At 33.9% G+C, this 24704-nt stretch overlaps 1 protein-coding gene across 5 annotated transcripts in view; it reads right to left on the bottom strand.

Annotated features, from left to right (window-relative positions):
• Positions 1-24704, bottom strand: part of PDCD10 (programmed cell death 10) — a 74083-nt gene that overhangs the window by 7880 nt on the left and 41499 nt on the right. For all 5 annotated transcript variants that reach the window (XM_069472972.1, XM_069472968.1, XM_069472970.1 and 2 more), the window contains 4 exons: positions 19840-20050; positions 11286-11339; positions 3832-3949; positions 2350-2476 (listed from right to left, as the gene is read on the bottom strand). In XM_069472972.1, coding sequence (XP_069329073.1) covers positions 2350-2476; positions 3832-3949; positions 11286-11339; positions 19840-19935 — 395 coding nt within the window. In that variant the 5' untranslated portion in view covers positions 19936-20050. The remainder of the gene's footprint in view (positions 1-2349; positions 2477-3831; positions 3950-11285; positions 11340-19839; positions 20051-24704) is intronic.

The following is a 24704-nucleotide window of genomic DNA, read 5'->3' as shown; positions in this document are numbered from 1 at the left end:
AACATTGGGGAAAAGCTTCAGGACATTGGTCTGGAAAATGATTTATTGAGTAATATCCCCAAAGCACAGGCAACCAAAGCAAAATTGAACAAATGGGATCACATCAAGCTAAAACAAAGAAAGCAACCAACAAAGTGAAGAGACAATCCACAGAAAGGGAGAAAATATTTGCAAACTACCTATCTGACAAGGGATTAATAACAAAAATATATAAGGAGCTTCAACAACTTGATAGGAAACAATCAAATAATCTGATTAAACAATGGGCAAAAGATCTCAATAGATGCTTCCCAAAAGATATACAAATGAGAAGATATAGGAAAAAAATGCTTACCATCATTAGTCATGAGAGAAATGCAAATCAAACCTACAATGAGACATCATCTTACCTAGTTACAACGGCTATTATCAAAAAGAAAGGCAATAAGTAATGTTGGCAGGGATGTGGAGAAAAAGGAACCCTCATACATCATTGGTGGGAATATAAATTAGTGCAACCACTATGGACGTTCTTCAAAAAGCTAAAAAATACAACTATGGTATGACCCAGCAGTCCCACTGCTAGGTATATATCCAAAAGGAAGGAAATCAGTATATCGAAAAGATATCTGCACTCCCACATTTATTGCAGCACTTTTCACACTAGCCAAGACTTGGAATCAACCTAAGTATCCATCATCAGATGAATGGATAAACAAATTGTGGTATATATATATACCACAGAGTATTATATAGCCATAAAAAATGAAATCCTGTCATTTGCAACAACATGGATGAAACTAGAAAACATTAAGTGAAATAAACCAAGTACAGAAAGACAAATCTCTTTTGTTCTCACTTATATGTGGGAGCTAATTATTAAAACAATTGATCTCATGAAGACAGAAAGTAGAATGGTTAGCATAGGCTGGAATGGGTAGTAGGGAGGGAAGGATAAAGTGAGAATGGTTAATGGGTACAAAAACATAGTCAGATAGACAGAATGAATGATATTTGATAGCATCACAAAGTGGCTATAGTCAACAATAAATTATAGTATACTTTAAAATAACTGAAAGAGTAGAATTGGAATGTTCCTAACACAAAGAAATGATAAATGCTTTTGGTGATGGATACCCCAATTACCCTCATTTGATTAATACACATTGGATGCCTGTGTCAAAACATCACATGTACTCTATAAATGTATAACTATTTTATGTACCCAAAATAATTAAAAAGAAAACTTTTTTTAAAAAAACTCTTTTTTCAATCACCAGATGAACAATATAAATCTATGATTGGGAAGCAGCATAGAACACTCTGGCATCAAACTGCCTGGGTTCAAATCCAGTTCCACCACTTACTGGCTATGTGACTTTAAGAAAATTACCTAATTTCCTATGCCTCAATTTCCTCATCTGTTATAGGGTTGTTGTACTAAGCTAATATATGTATAGCACTTAAAACAGTGCTTAGCACTTATTAAGTTCTATATGAGTGACTGCTATTAAGATGATATTGATTGTGTAAACCTCTACTTCAATAATATGAAGCAAAATCTGCTGAAAATATTATTTGAAATACCAAATCTTCATGGGAATGTAGCATGGCTCATCAGCATATATATCATTATCAAAGCAAATGAAAACTTACTAAACTATTTGAAAACTCTAGAAATAAATTATCTAAACTGGATTTGAGATCACTGACAGTTTTTCCTTTTATGGGCCAAACATGTTTATTTTAACTATAAAGGTTGAGGTATCCCTTACCTGAAATGCTTGAGTCTAGAAGTATTTCAAATTTTGAATTTTTTCAGTTTTGGAATATTTGCACATACATAAGGAAATACCTTGGGGATGGGACCCAGCCAGTCTCCTGTTCCTATATAGGTTCCTGGTCTTACTAAACCTATATCCCAAAGGCAAGGATTTGAAGGTCCACAATTGGATCAATATTAGAAAATGCTATTACACCCAAGAGTACATTACTTATCCTAATGACCTGTGCCATTTCTGACATAAAAACAATTTTGGTATCTCTTATTATCCTGTGATTTATCCAATTTCTCTATTTATTTTAATCTTTTACATTTTTCCATTATTTATATAGTTCATACTATATTCCAGTTTATGTACATTTCATTATTTTTAAATGAAACAATCCATCTAAAAAATGTTATTGTACTCTGAAACCAAATGCCATAGCTTACAAGTGAATAATAAGATGTAGCATATAAAAATTTCAAATTTTATTTCAAATTAACATTTCAACTTAATATTAATGTCATAACAAAATTAAAACATCTAGATGAGTAGTTCCTTTGAAGTACTTTTACAAAAAGATCCAAAACAAAAAATCACTTACTTGATTGTCTGCAGAAACCTCACTCTGTCATTGATCTCATCTGGGATCTTACTAAGAATCTGTTTAAGTGCTCGTGCCTTTTCATTTAGGTCTTGGAATTCTGGCTCTGGTCGTTCAATCATATACTCTGATAAAATAAAAACGTAATAAAAAATATTATGCAACTCTCTGCCAATGTCACATCTAAGAATTCCCAATGCTGGTCAAAGGTGGGTAGGGAAAGAAAAAGGCCAGATAAACTAGGAAAGACAAGGTTGCAAAATAGAATTCATTAGCATTTGATTTGACTTAGTCCAGCAGTAACAACAAGGTTCCCTCCAAGTAAAATACTACAAGATAAAAGACTAAATATTTTCAATTTGGGGTAAATGGAAATCCCATGAAATCTGAAAATCAAAATAAATAGATTAAAAAGGGAGGCTTTATCATCAGTCCCCTGAAGATACATTCCACAAGGAAACCTTTAATTAAGTAATGATATCCATAACTAATGCAAAGGCAATATATATCTGCCAAAAGGAAAGATGAGTTTTATAATTTAAAACCCCTACATTGAATATATAACTGTTCATTATAGTAAAACCCCAAATAACCTAATAAAACCTGTATTTAGCTCATTCTTGAAATCTCACCTAAAAACAAAACCACCACCGTAAATCCAACAAAAAACCCAGGAGCACAGAACAGCAATTTTGGAAAGGAGGTTCAATCAGACTTGGCAGAGGCAAAATAAGCTTACCACCAGATTCACTGTAGACTTGGAAGCACTACAACTTTACTAATTCATCAAAATATTACAGCTTTACAGGCTGCAAATGCTCAAGTCTAAATAATGATGAGGGTTTTCTTATAAATCATGAAATCAGTTAAAATATCTACTTTTTGTTATTCCTCAATAAACATGGGAAATTATATATGTACATTTTTTTAAATTAGTGGGAAAATTGCTACTAAATTTAAGTAAAAATTAGAAATCCACTTCTAATTTTAAAAAGCAAAACTGAGAAAAGCAAAAGCCATGGTTGTATTGTTCTCCTAAATCTATGCTTAAAAATAAAAAGGTGCTATACTAACATTAAAAAAAAAAAACTCATTACTTTCAAACTGCTATTTGCTTAAAGACAACACAAAAGAAAATAACCATTGCAATAGAACTCACCTTTTAGTAAAACTAGAACTCAAAAAACATCATACAAATGGGGAAGAAATCAATGCATGTAGCATAAACAAAACTTTTACTTCAATTAACTAAATCTCACAAATATAGAATAAAAACAAGAATTATTTTTTGATTTTACACAGATTTGTTTCCACTATCATCATTGTCGTCGTCGTCATCATCATCATCATCATCGTAAGAAATAAGAAGAGTGAAGGAAAGGGAGAAAAGGGGAGGGGAGGAAGATCTTTTTGTCAAGTAATAGTGATTTAGAAAAAGTGCTTTTCAACAATTATAAAACTAAATAAGGTTCTTTCTGATACCTTCTACATCATCAGCTGCCATACGAAGAAGGGATTCCGTGAAGTTAATTTCTACGCTTTTTTTCTCTAAAATTTTCATAATGATGTCTTGTGTGAGACCTGGATTTTCTTTTTCAGCCTATAAGAAAGAGAAAGCTAGTTTTGAAATATAGATTTGGAATCAGTATTTTAAAACCAAAATTTAATTGTTTAGAACCTGTTGGGAACTTCTTAGACCGGTAACTAAGAAGGGCAGGAATCTTTGTAAATTAAAGCAGGTGTGGTATTCACTAACGTTTTGTTAGAGCTTCTTCATCAGTAACTTTTTACTATGACCATGGTTCCATTTTCCATTTGAACATAAAATACTTGACAAAGATAGAAATAAAGACTGTATATATTTTGGTAACTCATCAATTATTCTTCTTATTAGTTTATATATATTGAAGATTTTTAGCTTTTTATATTAGCTAATATCTCAACTTAAGATCCTTATCGGTATTTTGCAGATTCTTTGCATTTAAATTAACAGAATGCCAGAAAACCAAAACAAAACAGAGTTTCTTTTTCAGGTTTTACTGAAGTTATATAATCTCTGAACTATTTTCCCACACAATGATTTTCATTTCCTATTTTTGTAACAAGACTATTTCCTTCACTAGTTGCCAGAACATCATTAATCCTTTTACTACCTTCTGAGCTTGTCTCACTAATGAGTTTCCATTGGTTCTATGTTACTTAAATTCCCTAGGGCACTGAAATCTAGCCATTTCAACTGAGCAGAGTTCTGAGTTTACCAAAGTTAATTTTCAGATTTCAATTTTCCCCAGTAACTTTGTCCTATTTTGTTATTTTTTAAATTCTGTAATCATACTTGAAGTTTGTTTCCTTTAGAATGCCTGCCAATTTTAATCAGCATGCTGATGATTTCCTTTCTTTTTTGCTCTGATAGTAAAAAGCAAATAGAAACAATTTATGATCTTAATCAGATGGCAATACTTTTGCTTCCTTGTGTGTCAAGCAGACTTAACCTCTGTTTCTTCAATTCCTCTATCAGTGCAGATCCAGTTTTCCTCTGTTCCTATTGCTCTTTCCATTATAACATCTTGTTTCCCATTAGATCTCAAGTATCAAAAACTGAAAGGTTGTGGAATGAAATGAGAAAAGAAAATACCCACATTTATCTCAATCCTGAGATCATTTTAACTGCCGTCAAAAGCTATTCAGGAAAATCATTTTGATAGACGATTAATAACAATAAAGCGTGTCTGACTAGATCTCATTCTTTTACAGTCTATTTTGACTTTTCCTTCCATGGATATATTCAAGATAGAATCTATTTTTTAAAAAGAAGTTGCCTTTAAAAGAAAAGCTGTCCAAATATGGCTTAAGATGTGACTTAATATTAATTTGGTGAAGTGCCACAAAATTACATACAAGGTACTATTTGGTAATAGTGGTTTATCCTCCATCTCTAGCATTAAATCTACCTACACAATGAATTATCTTGGGGGACAAGGGTGCATTCTCTGTATGTGCTGGCAAGGAATGCCAGCAAAAAAATCTCTCTCTAATTAAGCTACAGAAAGGTACTGAAAGAATGAAGTGCAGGCCGGGCGCGGTGGCTCACGCCTGTAATCCTAGCACTCTGGGAGGCCGAGGTGGGCGGATCGTTTGAGCTCAGGAGTTCGAGACCAGCCTGAGCAAGAGCGAGACCCCATCTCTACTAAAAATAGAAAGAAATTATATGGACAGCTAAAAATATATATAGAAAAAAATTAGCCGGGCATGGTGGTGCATGCCTGTAGTCCCAACTACTCGGGAGGCTGAGACAGGAGGATCGCTTGAGCCCAGGAGTTTGAGGTTGCTGTGAGTTAGGCTGACGCCACGGCACTCACTCTAGCCTGGGCAACAGAGTGAGACTCTGTCTCAAAAAAAAAAAAAAAAAAAAAAGAATGAAGTGCAGAAAATCTGAGAACAAAGTCTCAACAACCAGTTGGTCTGGGGCCCCAAAATGCCTAAGCTAGAGCATTACAAAAGTCTGGCAGAGGTCCCTTTCTCAATTCACAATGCCCAAAAGACATACTTAATAATGGTGTTTAAGTAATTAGGTCCAAATAACTTAGTAAGTACTGTTTCCTAACAACTTAGCCTTAAAAATATATGTACATAAAATGGAAGAAAAATATTTTATTTCATTCTTAAATAACCATGGCTACTTATTACTAGGATATATGACATGTCTACTGGGCATTGCACAATTTCTCAAACATTAAATTTAGATTGAACCCTGCCATTGTCATTTCTTCTTGCACATTGATTTTCTTGTGGTACTTCCTTCTTATCATAGTAGAAGCTAAAAGTCCAGCTTCACAAAGATGAAATTGCAATCTAGCTTAGGAGTTCATGCCGTATCAAATAGATGTTGAGCATCACTGTATTTACTCAAATTTTTAAACTCTTTCATGACACCACTCTGAGTTTGCTATAGGCCCCCAAGGTGCCTAGGCACATTATTTGGGAATAGCAGTCTTAGTATCTTCTGGCTAAAGTCCTGGTTACGCTATTTACTTCTTATTTTAAATACTTAAATTTACCCAAAGCCTCAGATTGACAAAACAAATAGATCTGCTCTTAAATCAGAGACTCTGTAACTACCTACACCTCGAGGTTTTCCCTCGGAATACAACACTGAACTTGGTGGATGTCCAATCTTTGAAAAGAATCCAGTTGAGATAGAAAAATATCCCAAAGGGCAATACCATACACTCTCAACCTGGGAGACAAGACAACCTATCAGAACCTCTCAGAGGGAATAAAGGGGACAGGAAACCAAGAAGAATATAGTTGACCCTTGAACAACAGCGGTTTGAACTGTGTGAGTATACTTATATGCAGATTTTTTTATACAAAAATATTGAAAAAAATTTTGAAGATCTGTGACAATTTCAAAAACTTGCAGACAAAGCTCATAGACTAAAAGTATCAAAAACATTAAGAAAAAGATATGTCATGAATACATAAAATTATGTAAATACTAGTCAATTTTATCATTTACTACCATAAAATATACACAAATTATAAAAAGTTAAAATTTATCAAAACACACACAAACACTTATAGAATGTATATGGCACCATTTGCAGTAGAAATATAAATAAACATAAAGAAAGATGCAGTATTAAATCATAACTGCATAAAATTAGCCATAGTACGTATTGCATATGTAAATTTGCTATTATGGTGAGCTCACGTGTTACCAGTATACACTTAAAATGCCGTGTGACTTTAATCATCACCATGTGATGATCAGTTCATCTCTCCAGTACAAATTAATCTCTCACAGTTCTCACATATATTTCATCATGTTTGGTGGAATACTGTAAACCTTGAATAACACCATGGGATCCATATGAAATGCCACTAGTGATGCTGGAAGTGCTCCCAAGAAACAGAGAAAAGTTATGACATTACAAGAAAAAGCTGGATTGTTTGATATGTTCCATAGATCGAAGTCTGCAGCTACAATTACCTTCCATTTCAAGATAAATGAATCCAGTGTAAGGACATTACAAAAATAGAAAAGAAAATTTATGAAGCCGCCACTGCAGCCATACCAGCAGACACAAAAACCTTGTACTTTATACCAAATACCTTTTTATCTAATATTGAAAATGCAGCTTTTATTTGGGTGCTGAACTGCTCTAAGAAAGGCATACCTGTAGACCCTAATATGATTTGAGAAAAAGTAAAGTCATTATATGGCAACTTAAATCAAAAGGAAGATGAAGGATCTAAAGCTGGAGAATTTTTTGCTGGCAAAGGATGGTTTGATAATTTTACAAAGAGGTTTAGCTTAAAAAATATCAAGATAACAGAAGTAGCTTCTGCTGACCAAGAGGCAGCAGATAAGTCCCCAGATGCCATGGAGAAAATCACTGAGAAGAAAAGATAACTGAACAGGTTTTTATACAGATAAAAGTGCTTTAACCTGAAAAGGGGGGGAGGGGCAAAAAAGCCACAAAGGACATTTATTAGGAATAAAGAGAGAGAGCACCAGGATTAAGGCAGGCAGGGATAGGCTAACTCAATTTTCTTACACAAATGTGGCCAGGTTTGTGATCAGGACTGCCCTTATCTATAAAGCTACTAACTCCCGTGCCTTGACGGAGAAAAGATCAACAAATGCCAGCTGCCAGTCTTGTAGTTGTACAAAAAGAAGGCCTGGACAATAAAAACCCTTTTTCTGGATTGGTTGCATGGATGCTTTTTGTCCTTGAAGTAAGGAAGCACCCTGCCAGTAAGAGACTGCCTTCTAAAGTTCTTCTGATATTGGACAATTCCCCTGGCCACCCAGAACCCCATGAGATCAACACCAAAGATGCTGAAGTATCTACTTGCCCCCCAAATACATCTCTTATTGAGCTTCTAGATCCTAAGTTCCTTTAAAGCTAAAGGTACTCTTTACATACAGCACTCTGGGGAAAGGACTGTCAATGCTATGTAAGAGAACCCTGATAGAAGATCATCAAAGTCTGGAAGGATTACACCATTGAAGATGCCATTGTTACAGAAAAAGCCACGAAAGCCATTGAGCTCGAAACAATATAAATTCCTGAAGAAAACTTGTGCCCAGATGTTGTACATGACTTCATAGGATCTGTAACAGAGCCACTCAAGGAAATCATGAAAGATACTGTGGATATAGCAAAAAGGTAGGGGGTGAAGGTTTTCAAGAAATGGATCTTCGAGAAATTCAAGAGCTGACAGGCACCACACCAGAGGAATGACAGAAGATGACCTGGTGCAGATGAGTGCTTCTGAAACAGTGCCAGATGATGATGAAGATGTAAAAGCAGCAATGCCAGAAAACAAAGTGACACTGGACAATCTGGCACAAGAATTCTGATTATTCAAGACTGTTTGACTTCTTTTACAACATGGACTGTTCTATAATACAGGCACTGAAACTAAAGCAAATGGTGAAACATGAATTGGTACCATATAGAAACATTTTTACAGATATGAAAAAGCAAAAAGTCAGACAGAAATTATGATGCATTTTCATAAAGTTATACGAAGTGTGCCTGCCTCACCTGCCTCCCCTTTCACCTCCTCTGCTACTGCTCTTCCTCCTCCTCCTCAGCCTACTTAATGTGAATACAACGTGAGTAAAAATCTTTACAACTCACTTCCACTAAATGAATAGTAAGTATATTTTCTCTTCCTTATGATTTCTTAAAAACATTTTCTTTTCTCTAACTTACTTTACTACAAAAATACAGTATATATACATGTAACATATAAAATATGTGTTGTTCATGTCACTGGTAATACCTCTGGTCAATAATAGACTATTAGTAGTTAAGTTTTGGGGTAGTCAAAAGTTATACTCTGGTTTTTGACTGTGTAAGGGGTTGGCACACCTAACCCCCACATTGTTCAAGGGTCAACAGTATATGTTAAAACATAATATTCAAAAGTACTATTTTATCTTGAGAAAAATTACTTTAGTCCTCTTCTCCAAATAACAAAGTTTGATAAAATTACCATTGCTGTGGACCAAGAACTGGAAACATGGATGTAAAAGATCTTCTAACTGATGAGGCTTTTTTCATATTTTTCAAAAAGGTTATAGTTTAAAAAACAAAAATCTTCATTTTTTTTAAACACATATACCCCTTCAATTTCATTTGAAATTTAAGAAATTAAATGTGATAATTAAAAATAAATGAATGCAAAATTGGTTAATTTGTTTTCCTCCAAAATAACTTCTACTACCTTCAATTAAGAATCAGTACTGTGGATAAGAAGATTTATGCATGAATCAAAGCAGATCTATCATAGTCACATAATTGTACTTCAACATTAAATAATCAGCTTATATGTTACAAGAAAAAGCCTTAGAAAATTCATTATTTTATCTCTTTTATGAATATCATTGAAGATGTCATCTACTCCTTCAGAAAAGGTCCTTTTTATGAAGACTCACAGGACAAATTTCTCTCTGTTCTTGGTATCAGGAAAACTGAAAAATTGTCTTATGCCTTGCAGATACTATACAGTGCAGAAGATCACTTTTCCTTCTTTTCTTCAGCCACAAAAATGCTTAAGATAGTCACTGCCATGCCTCCTTAGTGACCAAATATGCCATCCCAAAACCAAACTGATGCTCAAAGAAGAAAACAACAACAAAACTGATTATGGTATTGCTTCATTAATTTTCTTCATTAAGTCAATAATTGTGCAGGATGTATTTTAATGAACTAGTAAATATTTATGCACACACTGAACCACAGGGTATTAAACACATCAAAAAAATTCTATTTCAACGTATATAATGTAAATTTTTGTGGTGATATAAGAGAGATGTCTAGTGACATTACCTATGCTACCAGTTAACAGTGGTATCAATTAACTAATCCTATGTGTCATAAAAAGAAATTAAGCTAAATGGATTTATAGCTTCAACTCCAATAAAACTTCATTATAAATTTATTCCACATTTAAACATTAAAATATTTTATCTGACAAATAAGTTATTTTAGCTACTGATAGGAACAAACTCACAAATAAGAATTAAAACATTTGAGGTGGAGGGGCAGATAAAGTTTTATATTAAAGAATGCACCCAACATGTACAATAAGTCTCTAGAGTAGGGCTGTCCAATAGAAATATAATGTGAGCAACAAATATGAGCCACCTATATAATTTCAAGTTTTCTAGTGTTCACAATTAAAAAAAGTAAAAAAAAAAAAAAAAAAAAAAGGAAAAACAGGTGAAATTATCTTACTAATACATCCAAAATATTATTTCAACATGTAATCAATATAAAATACCTATTACTGAGATATTTTACTTTCTTTTTATTGTGTGAAATCTTCAAAATCTGTATTTTATAGTTTGAACACATCTCAATTTGAACTAGTTATATCATATGTGCTCAACAGCACCATGTGGCTAGTAAAAATCCATGAACAGAACAGCTCAGGTCTGAAGACAATGAAAACAACCATTCTGAGTGACTTAACTGTGTATTCTCCTTAATCCATCATATTAATAATATGAAGGTATTATTTTCCCACTCAGGAACACTGTTTTTTTATACTTATGTTCTATAATTAAACAATATGAAGAACACCTTTTCAAGTTATAATTTTACAAATAAATTTTTAACAAGTCAAAGACTAAAAAAAAAAAAAAAAGAATTCGAAAACATAATATAAAGTTAAAGAGAACACTCTGAAGCAGTGAGTTTCAAAAGCACAAAGCAATGAAAAGATGAATACTAAGGAAACAGCATTTGTTCCAGTTCACCTTTGGGAAGTGTTTTAAGCTTTACGGAGTACAATAAAACGGGCATAAGAAGACTTAAAAGGTTTTCATTAAATGAAAATAAACTGGCAACCATTACATAGTATATAGATTTATAAATAACATATGCTTTAATCATAATAAATTATTTGCACCTCACCTTAATGAAAGCGGCTCTCAGTGTCTGAGCTGCAGACAGATTTACTCGTTCTAGCTGCAATAAAAATTTAAAATCATTAGTATCAATTTTCTTAAGAAAAGTACATTTCTGATAATCCATTCTGTAGTAATCATATTGATATATCCATCCTTTAATCAATAAAAATACTTGTTAATAATTGCAAATCACCATAATTCTTCAAGTAGGCTAAGATTTTCAATGGAAAACATGAAAAATCATCTATTCATTTATTACTTTTTTAAAGAGTAAGATTCACTTTACCTTAAAACTAGATTTAAGTACAAAGTAACAACAACATAAGTCCTTATAGAAAAAATAAACACATTTATCTAAATTATTGAAAATAGGGTTCAAGTTTAAACTCTCAATGCTTTCTTGCCACAGCTATTGTTTTGCTGGGCAAATCATGGCAAGTGTGCGTGTGTGATGAATTTAAAATGACCGACATAAGGAAAAGATTTGTTTTTTTGATTCTTTCTATTTACTACCTTATTCCTTTTTAATTGATTTTCAATCCCTCAGACAGGGATTAAGCTAAGATTAGTCTATTTTATTAACTTGCAAATAGTGCTGATAAAAGGTTTGTTTGGTTCTCAAATTGAAGACTTGTATCATCTGGAATTCAGAGATGCTTATCTGTCCTCTATATCATCCGGATAAAGAAATGGTTATCTAAAATACTGAAACAAAAGTTCAATCCAAATGTTTACAATTTTTATATCAAATATGTGAAGCTTATAATTTCAAAAGATAAATGTCCTTATTACATACTTTATATAATTCAGTTTTCAGTGAACCAAAGGAGGCACAGAATTTTATAACAATAACTCCATTTGTTGAAGAGTTAACTGCCAGGCTTAAAAATAACTAGCTTCAGTTAAATTCTGATTTCCTCAATCCCTAAGGATTGAGCTAGTTAACTAAATAAAACTGTATATACATTTTTATTTGGGATAATATTAAATGTTGGAAAATAATGTAACCTTCATAGATTTTTACACAAGTAGAATATTTCTACAAAAACCTTATGAACACATATCATATTATGCAATAAATAGTCCTCGCTTAAGGCAATGAAAGTGTATGTTTTGCTTCAGAAATGACACACACACACACACACACACACACACTCTCACTCACACACAATCCCCTACAGGATCTCCAACACTTTAAATCAATTTATTTTTTAAATAAGACAGTTAGAAATGCCAAGAAACATATCTCCCTATGAATTATTCACCATAAACACAAACCAAAATAAAAATCTACTAAAATAATTCATCTCTCAAAAAACAATAAACCATTTAGCTTTAACAGTTAACTTGGTTTCTACAAATCTTATAAAATCTAATATTGCCTCAGTAGGTAAAAGGGAAAGCACAAGGAGCCCAGTACACAAATACAGCAAAGAAGTAACTATATAAGTAGTTTTTTAAATTAACAAAAGTATGTTTCCAAAAATGAAAAAAGTTCTCTACTCCTATGTAACTGATGTAATTATAATGAATACTACTTAAGATTGACATAACAATACAGGTCATTGGGTCTCAAGTTCTTGTCATGCAACAGAGGTAGGGACAAATAGGATGAATGTTTCCATTCTTATAGAAACCCATTTCCTTATTTGAGTTTACACCTCACTCTAACTTCTTTCAACAAGTCAAATGTCTGAGTCAGATGTGTGCCTTCAAGTATCAGCATTATTAACTCATTCTGTACTGGCCATCACAGGTATATAAAAAGGTCAAGGATAGTAAGATGCCCATAAAAGTTAGTGAATAGCCAATAAAATCATACAAGATATATACCAACATCTCTAGATTTCTAGAGTAAGTTTACATATATATATATATATATATATATATTTTACCAAAAAAGAGGAAGTCACACGAAGGTCAGACATATACTAAATCAAAAATCTGTGAGCTGTGAAGTACTTCACCAGAACTCTGCTGGGAGTCATTTTGGGATATATTGCAGTTATGCATCATTTAAGGACAGGGATATGTTCTGAGAAATGCATCATTAGGCGATTTTGTCATTGTGCAAACATCATAGAGTGTACTTACATAAACCTAGATGGTACAGCCTACAACACACCAAGGCTATATGGCATACAGCCTATCATGCCTAGGCTACAAACTTGTACAGCATACCGCTGTAGTGAATAGTCTACCACAGTGGTATTTGTGTATATAAATATATCTAAACATTGCTACAATGTTACAACACTTAAACATCACTAGATGATATAAATTTTTCAGCTCCATTATAATCTTATGGGACAATCATATACAAAGTTCATTGCTGACAGAAACATTATGCAGCACATGACTACATATACCCACACGTCTTACAATAAACCCAACAGGCTTTCTTACTCATATAGTACCCATACTGCCCAAGGCAGTACCAGGCATATAGGCACAAACAGTGGGTACTGTTTGAATTGAATTTAATCTCTCATCCACAATTTTATCAAATTGTTCTTAAATATATTGATAAATTCAGCCTGTACTACTTAGGCAGCAAGATATGTTATCTCCCGTATTAAAAAGGGCTTCTCTATTAGGCTTCTCACTTGTGATATATGATTTGACAAAATTATGTTCATCTTATCAGTGCCTTTGACGACAGTAGCAGGTGTGATAATACTATCCCAATAACAGCTACCCTTTATTACTAAGTATGTATTATAGACTTTATATGGAGTATCTTTATATAGAATATCTCTAATCCTCATCATAAATCTGTAGGTATCATCTCCATTTTACAGGGGAAGAAACTCTGTATAAATCTATCTATCCAATGTTAACAGGTATTAAGTACAGAGACAGGATTCATATCAGATCTGTCTGGCTCCAGATCCTGCACACAAGCCACTAATGCCACCCTAACTCCCTATACTCACTCCTTCCACATTGAAGTCTCTTTAACTGCTGGTTCTTTAAGGACCAACATGTTCTTGAGGTTCTACCACATGCAAGGAAGTCAACGACAAGAAATACAAAGAAATAGACTATAGTCCTGGAACCTCAGAAGATCAATTTAAGCAAGCAGCTATGTTAAAAGTGGTGGGATCACCATCAGCTAAAGTAGAAAGAAAAGTCTTCATGAAGATGGGATGGATCTGAACTGGAGTTAAAGAATGTGGCTTGGCCTCTTAAAATCATCTTCCCTGGAAGTTCTCCCACTTAGGGTTTTCTTCAGGATTGGTAACACATAGGTGTAATGATTTTATGTGAAGTTTAGAACAGAAAAGGATTTAAATTTTGTTTCCAATATTTTTACTGAGTCCAGCTCTCTCTGAGTTTTGGGGTTAACAATCTTTGCCTGGGGTATCTTTAAAGAACCAATGCAATAATTTTCTTAGTAGTAAATGACAGCACATGTACCATCTTTTGGGTCCAGTGAAGGAGGAATATATGACTGCACCATGCATTAATGGATACTGGCACAGGGAGAGGCACTGGTTGGCCTTTAACTATTAAAGACTTCCATGTCACCAGTAAAAGAGTAAGGAAAAATAAGAGAATGAGAGAGATAAGGGTACATAATATTTCATCTCACCTAAAAGGAGACAAAAACTGCCTCTGAAGCACATGGGGAGGGAATGGACAGGCTGAGTGAGCTTTATTAGGTCTCGCCTCAACCTCACATTCTGCCTACTCCCAGTTTTGTGAGCTCCTTCTGCAGCTTATTCTTGATACCTTCTAAGATACTTACTATCAATTGCAAATTTGTCAAATTTACTTTGTTTCATTTATATAAATGAAATGTTATTTTAAAATCTTACACAAAATTTCAATTCCATAGAGAGTTCACTTATGGTATTATTCTCTCTAAAATTTTGAGTTCACTCCTATACTTTTCAGCATCAAGCTAATTTCCTTAACCCATTAATAAAAATAAAAAAAAAAATTTAGCCCTTTGTTTGCTTAGGTTTTGAAGACTCTTGCTTTCACAACAATGTTTTTTTAAGGGTCAAAATAATTAAGTTAACTGGTTCTGAATTGTCTAGAAATCTGCTTCCTCAGAATCAGGCAAGATTTGATTATTCCCACGGTGACAGCCTTCTCCCTACCCATCCTCCACAAAGACTATTGATCCTGTTTTCTCAAAAAGAAAGTAAATTTCCCCAAGCCATAAGAATAAAAACTTCAGGTACATCTCTTGTTATTCAAATGAGAATGAGGTGAGTCAGGTCAAAAACAAGCATGCCAGAAGGATAGAAAGCACAGAGAATAATTTTTTGAGCTGCCACAGAGAAAGTAAATGTAATCAGCTGTGTTTTGTACACAGGCATTCAATGTTTCTAAAAGAATCAGTTGCTGGGGTTTGCCAAGATATCTGGCCAAAAATGTAAGCAGAACCACCTATTATAAAAACATTCCATTACAACATTGCCTATAAGTACACAAAACTGTAGAATATGTTCAAAATTTTGTCAGAAAATCTATTTGAAAGACTCCTTAACAGTAATAGCTAACACTTACCACATGCCTGGTACTACTGGAAACACTTTATACTACATTAACTCATTTATTTCACAGAGCTGTTGTGAGAATTAAGTATACATTTGATTACAGTCATTTAACAGATAAGAAAACTGAGTCAAGATTATATAGTCTAGTAAGTAGAAGAGCTAATTCAAACCCACAATGTTAACTATGATCACCTCTGGATGGTAGGATTCCAGGTGAAATCCATACCTTCATTATGGAGAAGTATGTTTATTACTATGCTCAAAGTCTGAGGTCTGATTTGTTTTCAATAAGAAAAATATATAAGATATGCGGGTAAAGTTAAAACAAGTATTCCTAGCTTTCATTTGCTTACTAAGAAAAATTAAGAGTTGCACATCTGCCAAGGGTTGACAGAATAGCTGCTTTAGAAGCTTCTGAATAGAATACTATTTATTCAGAGGCATACTTTTGTGTAATTTATTAATAAACATATAAACCTGTGGTGATTTAAAATTCACATTTAGTTGCAAAATTGTTTATTTCTCAAAATATAACATGTTGCTTCAGAAAAAAATTCCTCTAAAAGGTCATAGGAAAGAAGATACATAGCTTTTTTGTCCCTGGAATGAAGAACTGAGCCACTGCACTCTCTTCTTCCATATACAAAGAATCAGTGAGAAATAATATAGTTACAGGAGAACCTGATCTAGGACTTGGAGTGAAGTTTCTAGAAACCCATTATTCCATAATGTAACCAGCCAACCTATTTCACAGTACATTTACAACACCAGAAATATACTTGGACTCTGAACTCCTCAGCAGCTGATTAAACAAAAAGCCTACTCCTTCTCAGCTGTCTTGGCATAGTTTTGTTAAGTTTAGCAAGCATCAAGCTCTCCGAATGCCATAAATAACTTTGCCTTGTAAGCTGGAGTAACAGTACTAAAATTTCCCCCAGGTGTAAGGATGTCGTATTAGTTAAGAATCTTTTAAAAGATGATTTCTAGACTACCATTGAAGATAACATGGATCTAATATTAAGATGAGAACGAGTAAGCTTTTTAACTCTTAAAATACATTGTGGACAAGATGTAGTGAATCATTTAGCTTCAGAGTAAAACATTCATCCCGAGGGTGGTACTACTTTTCTGGAAGATTAATATGACAATCATTTTCATCTTTAAATCTGCACAGCACAGAATAAGAGCCAAACTGAATATATAATATTCCCCATTAGATTTATAGAAAAATTCATGGCTGAACCACAGTTAGACATTAATTTTAGGTATTAGGTATCTTATTTAGATGTTACACCAGAATACCAAAGAATAATGCTAGTATTTTATTATTTTTAATCAAACACTTCATATTTGAAGGCACAGTAATTATTTGACTCCATTCCTAAATCAAGCCCTAGATTTCATCACTATCAAAGAGAAACTTACTAATTACCATCACTACTCCTAAAACCCTGTAGAGTTCTGAACATGTTTTTTTTAATACATGACCAAAATAATTTTTAAAAAAGCTTGATATCATGATGTTAGATCAGTAAATTCAATTTGAAAATTAGACTCCGCCAATTTGCTATGGTCTCTCTCAGTGTACCATGTTCAGCCACTTCATTTTCAAACTTTACTTCTACCAATTTAATTCTTGGACCAACTATGAATCATCTGGTATTGTGGTCTAATACTGGGCCCACTGACCCACATGTTTTAAGATTTCATCTGGAGATAATCATTGCCTTTATTTATGGAAGAGACTTACTGGTCCACTCATGGCCACTTCTTTTTGTTTCAAGTTAATTTCCCTTACACATGAATAAAATTAGAAAAGGTATATTAATATTAATCCCAATAATTTTACTGGAATCCCACGTTCTATATAATTCTTTTGCAAAGTCAAGGTTCAAAAGACAACTCAGATTGTTAAAACAAAAGTTTTTCTTTCTCATTTTTTTTCATTAATCAGAGGATCAAACTGAAGCTCTGCAATGTAAGTTCTCCTCCCTTCAAGTAAAGACTCAAAATACCAGATAAATACAAAAAATTTTCCCAAAAAACTTTGCTCAATAACCTATCAATTTAGAGATACAGACATGAAAAGAGGGAGTACCTCTGAGTGGAATTATGATAATGGTTTCTGGAATACCTGAGAAGTTCAAACTCTAATTGTTACCAAGATAGGTTACTCACTAGCTTTTAGTCATTGTCTCCTTACCTAATTCCAGTACAAGGATAAATTAAAAACTTATTTGCTTAAATACCTGTGTTCTCTGATAGATTCTCCAGAACAGGCATGTTGGCTTTTTCTTCTACACATTTCCAGACCCTAACAGAGGACTCAGCAAATAAATGGATGGCATTCAGTGAATATTTACTGAACAGACAGGAAGCACTTGCTTCTAACAACAGCTACTTAAGTATCAGAACAAAAAAGGTGAAATTAATTACTGGAGTGTTGGCCATAGCTGCCACAGATGGGCATAACCAGACCTAAGAGAATACCTCCAATGCTACTATAGTAGCAATATAATCGTAGGTTTTTCAAAAGATGCTTCCTCCTTAGTAACAAAACTCCTAAATCTTCCAATCTCCTTTACAGCTAGGTTTGGTTATGAAACTAAGCTATTGCCAATTTAATGTAAGTGGAAATCTTGTGTAGGCCTTTCAAAAGGGCTACTTTAAGGAAGCAGGACACTACTCCCTACCCCATTTTCCCCCTTTCAGACAACAACTTTGGACATGATGGATGTGCTTCAGCAACTGTCCTGCATGCCAAGCTGACATTGATAATAAAAGCCAAGCACTAGGATGGTGGAGCAGAAGATAGGAACCTGAGTTCCTGATGACACTGAGTCATAAAGACACTAGCCCTGGACCACTTGCCTCCAGAATCTTTTGTGTAACAGAGAAATAAACTTTTACCCAAGCCACGATTTTGAATTTTCTCTTTCAGTTGCTGAATCTAACACTACTTGACAGTGTTTGAAATTTCAAAATCTATGTCTGAATTGGCAACTAAGTCTGTGGATTTCATGTCAAAGAGGGTAAATGTATTACTCTCTACCCCCAATACTTAAGATCATAAAATACATCAACTGCAATCAAACTCAAAAATGTGCAAAAAATGGTTTTGAAATTCAGAATTTTACTCTAATAAAAATATTTTACAAAAAGAGATGAAAAGTCATTGGAAATGGTATGGGTTTCCAGACTATAATAGCAACAAAAAGGTTAATGTTGTTAAAGGCTGATTAGATTAATAAAATAGCAAAAGTTGATTATTAAATTTTTAAAAAAGGGTGAAGCCAATGGATTTGGAGTCCAGTGACCTAGATTTGATTTTAATCGTAAGTAATTTTAGGAAAATAAGTTCATATATCAGAGCCTCAGCTCACAATTAAAGGAGATTAATTAAATGATCTCTAAGGAACTTCTAGCTCTAAAATTCTCTATATACTATAGTATATTAACTTAAATGAAAAACCAAAAATGTATTAAATCCAAAATAATTCCTCAAATAAAAAAGCAATCATGTCCTTACCCAGATACAAAGCAATGGTATCTTCCAAATATCAGTTAAAAATTTTTTTGTCACCACCAACAGTAACTTACTAGAATCTCTGTGCCTGCTATTCTGGCTACCTAGAACGTACTTTTCTTTAACTCTTCAACTCTTATCTCTTTCAGATCTTAGGATATATGTCCCTTCTTCAGTGAAGCCTGTCCTGACCCCTAAAATAGGTTCCACCTGCTATTTTCTTTCTTAATACACTTTTTAAAAGCTTCATAATACTTACTACAATTTTTCATTTATATAATTATTTATGTTCTTTATTCAATGTCTATCTCTCTCACCATGGTGCAACCTCCAGAGGGAAGTGGCATATCTGTTTGGTTTTGTTTTCACCATGTTATGCCCTGATACAATGTCTAACATATAGATGGAGTTCATTTATGCTAGTATTTAATATTTGCTATATGAAAGAACAAGCAGATAAATAAATGAAGCAAGCATTAAAGAACTGCAGAGATCATATGATGAAATGTTTACCCACTTACCTCATTAAACACAGGATACATGACTGCATAAAGGGGCATAGAAACCATGGAAGTGGTCTCAGCTTCATTCTTCATCTCTTCCATTGTCATCCTCATTCAAAAGCCAACTACAGTAGAAAAAGTAGTGCTAAAATGGAGAAGAATCTTCATTCACTGCAATGTTTCCTCTTTTTTTTGTGATAAAAGAATAGGGCACCAAACACACACTGACCTGGTGAAGGAGGAAGAAAGAAGACATATTTACTATTTTAAGGAGAAATGACAAATACCAATAATTTTCCTTTCCAAATCACAGAGTTCCTCTCTTATGAAAAGCTGATCTGTTAATGTATTTTACTTGTGAAACAACTCTGGTCAGCGAGACATCTATCTTTTCCTCACTCAGCAGACTCAAGAACTGCCGGTTCCTACAACTAACCTCCCCGTGTAGGTACTCTTCACAAAGCAGTGATACAAGAATCCATTTAACTGCAACTCAGAGAGCTCTCTATGAAGCACCATGGAACAATAATGTATCTGATGCCATCATATACAATCTAGGAAAAAGTATCAAGATGCATAATTACAGCATTTATGTGTAATATAAAATTACACTCAGAAAATGTACAATGTGTAAGCATGTATAGGGAACCAAATTAAAGAATTAAGAAAAAATAAAGAATTAGGGTATTTAACATTTTCATTAAAATATTATTGCTACTTGTTCATTGATTTTTGTCACATGAAAATAACAATAACACATCAAGTGCCAAAGATTTAAGACAAATCTTAAAATTAGAAAAATTCTACCAAATATAATCCATTTGGGAAACCACAAGCTACTTTTGCCATGTATTTTTTGGTATTTAGAAGAACTCTGGGAATCTTTGTCCAAATCTGACACAAAAACTCAAAGAAAAAAAATTCAGAGAAACTAGGAGTTTGGGATTAAAATCAAGAACTCAACAATATAAGAAAGAAATTTTGCCTTGAGGAGTTGTGGTAATGTGTTACTTTGTAAAAGAAAGCAACTATCTATTTCCTTGTAAGGTTTAAAAAAAAAAAAAAAAAGACCCTAACTATAAAGTGAAATAGTAATGACATACCTATAATTTATTAAAGAAAAAACCCATTAATTTTTTACTAATTTCTACTACTTACAAAGCATTTTCATAGTATAAGACATTTTCACATGCATTTATTCCTCACGATAACTTACTTTACAGTAACTGTCATTCTAATTTTAAAGATGTAAAATTAGGCTCACAGATAGATGATAAATAACTTGCCCAAGATAACACATGGAGAGGCCAAGGACTTGCTCCTAGGGCTCTGAATACAGATCTGATACTCCTACATCACAAAACCAAGTTTGAAATGGAAATAAAGAACCCCACCCCCACCTACTCAAGTGCCCAGAAGTCATTAATTCACTAAACAAATGTACGTTTAGCACCCACTAAGTGCAAGATACAGTTCCTAAGGATTAAAATTGTATCTGTGGCAGACTGTGAAAGACTCAAGCAGTTTGAAAGATATAATCTTCAATTAAAGGCCTGGAATGCTGCTTTAAAAAGCTACAATAACCTGTCCATTTAAGAACTGCCTAGTATTCTACCATACTGACACCAATGAAAGGGAACACAACACCTACTCAAACTATTTAGTTTCATTTCCAATAGTTCTAAACACGGATGAGCTTTTCTGTTTGTGACCTGAAACCCGCTCCCTGACTTCACATCACAACAAGAAAAGGCCAATTGCTATTCCTAAATTTTATTCTACAGGAATAAAATTCAACAGGGAAAACCATTATCTGATCATGATTTCTTTAAGTAGATTGCTTTGGTCATAACATGAAGAAGAGAATGGAGGAAAAGAAGCTGAAGGCAGGGTAAACTTAAGAGATCTAGTATATCTAGTCAGAGATAAACAAGATCTAAATAATAAGCAAGAGGAAATAGGTAAATACCAATTGTGGCCCTGCTAATCCTATTTAGCTACTTAATGTAACTTAATGATCTATTTTCCACTTGGAAATAAATTGGAAATAGTTTTTCATAATAAATAAACTTGGAACAAAGAAGTGGGGCTGAAATGCAGCACTGCCAGTCAAAATGAAAAAGATGGAATGAAGCAGAAAGCATGATATCAATTAAAAAGCAGGTGAGAAATATCAAAACAAGACCAACAGAACCTGAAGAGCTATCTCACTGGGTGACAAAAAAAATCATTTATTTCATAAATATTTTATTGATTACCTATCAATAAAATTTAGACATGATACTAAATATACAGGAGTGAACAAGACAAGATAGTTTCTGACCCCATGGAACTTATTCTACAAAACAAAAGATGGAAAATGTACAATTGCGAAGAGCACACAAGGGAGAACTCCGGCTGCTATAATGTTACCTGAGAATTTAATGACAGAAACAGCATCACAAAAAAAGAGTTTCAAAGAGAAAGTAGCCAAAAGTTTTAAATGCTATCAAGCATGGCCAATAACCTTTAAAAAATTATGTGATTTCTTGACGGGGTTAAGAGGTAGGTAACCTTCAGAGTACTGTACTTATTTACACATCAAGGGTAAGAACTGTATGCATGGGCTAAAAGAGTCAGCTGGTAAGAAAGGAATCTAAGTTTTCAAGAATCTCAGTTTAAAAGAAGGTGAGGCCGGGCGCGGTGGCTCACGCCTGTAATCCTAGCACTCTGGGAGGCCGAGGTGGGCGGATCGTTTGAGCTCAGGAGTTCGAGACCAGCCTGAGCAAGAGCGAGACCCCATCTCTACTAAAAATAGAAAGAAATTATATGGAAAGCTAAAAATATATATAGAAAAAATTAGCCGGGCATGGTGGTGCATGCCTGTAGTCCCAGCTACTCGGGAGGCTGAGACAGGAGGATCCCTTGAGCTCAGGAGTTTGAGGTTGCTGTGAGCTAGGCTGACGCCACGGCACTCACTCTAGCCTGGGCAACAGAGAGAGACTCTGTCTCAAAAAAAAAAAAAAATAAAAAAAAAATAAAAGAAGGTGAAATACTAACGAGCAGAGTAGGCTCAATGGAAACATTTTTATGTTTGACTCTTTCGAGCACATAAGCATATCACCCACCTCATGGCAGACGTAAGGGCTGACAGAGGTAAAGGGATCAGGTCAGTGGCTAGAGTTACTTTCCGATTTCCTGCTGATATCTCCACCTACCTCTCCCAATAAACTTGCTCAAATACTTAATTTTTACCTTTAGCAAATATTGGCATTGAATTTTTTTTTAAACTTGTGTTACAATAAATAGTCACTTCTCTAAAACAGTACTACCACCTCTTATTTGTCACCAAAATGAACAGTATTTTAGCAACACTGTGAGCTAAACAATGGCTGGCCTACAGCATACACAACCACCTTTTAATATTGTTCCTATGAAAAATATTCCAAAGAACCAATTTACAATTGAACTTTTTAGAACACACATTCACAAGTTGGGGCCACTGAAGTTTTCCAGTAAGGCTTTTAAAATATTGAATTATTCTGGCAATTTTAATTCAACTTCAAGTTAAAACATGCTTCTGTCCTTCCTTTCCCATGCTTCTTCATTTGAAATTGTTCAATGGACAACTCTACGCAACAAAAAAAGCCTGCTACAGAAAGAGCAAGGGTCAGCTGAGCTGAGTGAGGTCTGAGGCCCCCTTTGATAAGGTTCCTTCCTTTCAGTATGGATGTGGTGAGGTTCTGGCAGTTGGGCAGCACTTCAACAAAGTTTCAGCCATATAAGGGGTACTAGCTTTTGGCATGAATGCTTATCATGCACGTATAGACAATTGAAGATCACTGACTACAAACTCCAAATCTGGAAAGATCTTAAAAAGTGATTTCATCCACCTCCTAATTACAATAGAAACCAAAATCTAAAAATGGCATAGTGACTTGCCCATGGTCGATTTCTAGCTAAAAATAAAATAATAAAAATTTAATGTCAGTATGGTGGCAACATAGCAAGAACTTTATGTCTCACATTTCAAATATGTTGCTTTGGGGGAAAATTTTTCAGTTCAAAGTAAGCTTTGTATCTGAACTGTTAGCATCCACAGAATGAAAAAACAAGAACCGGAATTGTAGATAAGAAGTTAGACAAAAAGCAAATCTTTAAACAAATTTTTCTTCAAAAACACAGTTTGTAATATGAAGATATATCAATACAAATACAGCAACTTTCTCATTTATACTTTCCCCTTTATTTCCTTGAATATTGAAAATAACAGTGCTAATTTCTAACATAAAATGAACCGGCTTTAAATATCTACCTGAGTTTAGGACAATTATCACTTGTTTAGAGTAAGGAGGCAAAAAAAAAAAATTGTTCTTGGCCATTCCACTGTCAAACTCCTAGTGTTCCGAGTTTTTGCCCTGCATAACCAACTCGAGTCTGCTGATATAAAGAGCTACACTTGGGTGTATCTCAGGATTCAGAATCAGCATTTCCTGAAACAGCTTCACTTTACACCATCTGGGGCCTGAGATAACTCTACAGCCAAAGCTATTTACTCTCAAATGAAAGGAGCGGGACAAACAGTCCTTGGTATTGGTATATGCAGCTCTTCCTTAGAAAAAAGCTTCGTACGACAAATTCTACACTTAAAATGTTTGTAGAAGAAGGCCTTTTTGTCTTGTTTTTCTCTGTACTTAAGTCCAGTACTTAGCCCTCTCACCAGGCCCTAAATTCTTACAATTCCCATAATCTCCTTCTCTGAAAGGGAGAAGACTGATAGATTGACTGATTTATGTTGGATCTCCAACAAAATGTCCAAGAACATTCAGTTAAGTGTATTCATAGCAGTGAGCAGAATCCATGTGTTTATGTTCCCATTTATAAGTCTATTTCTTTTTCCCAAC

This window comes from Eulemur rufifrons, chromosome 7 (assembly GCF_041146395.1).
Source record: "Eulemur rufifrons isolate Redbay chromosome 7, OSU_ERuf_1, whole genome shotgun sequence".
NCBI classification, from domain to species: domain Eukaryota; kingdom Metazoa; phylum Chordata; class Mammalia; order Primates; family Lemuridae; genus Eulemur; species Eulemur rufifrons.
Note: the sequence above shows the minus strand (reverse complement) of the source record. Positions and strands in the feature narration are given on the sequence as shown.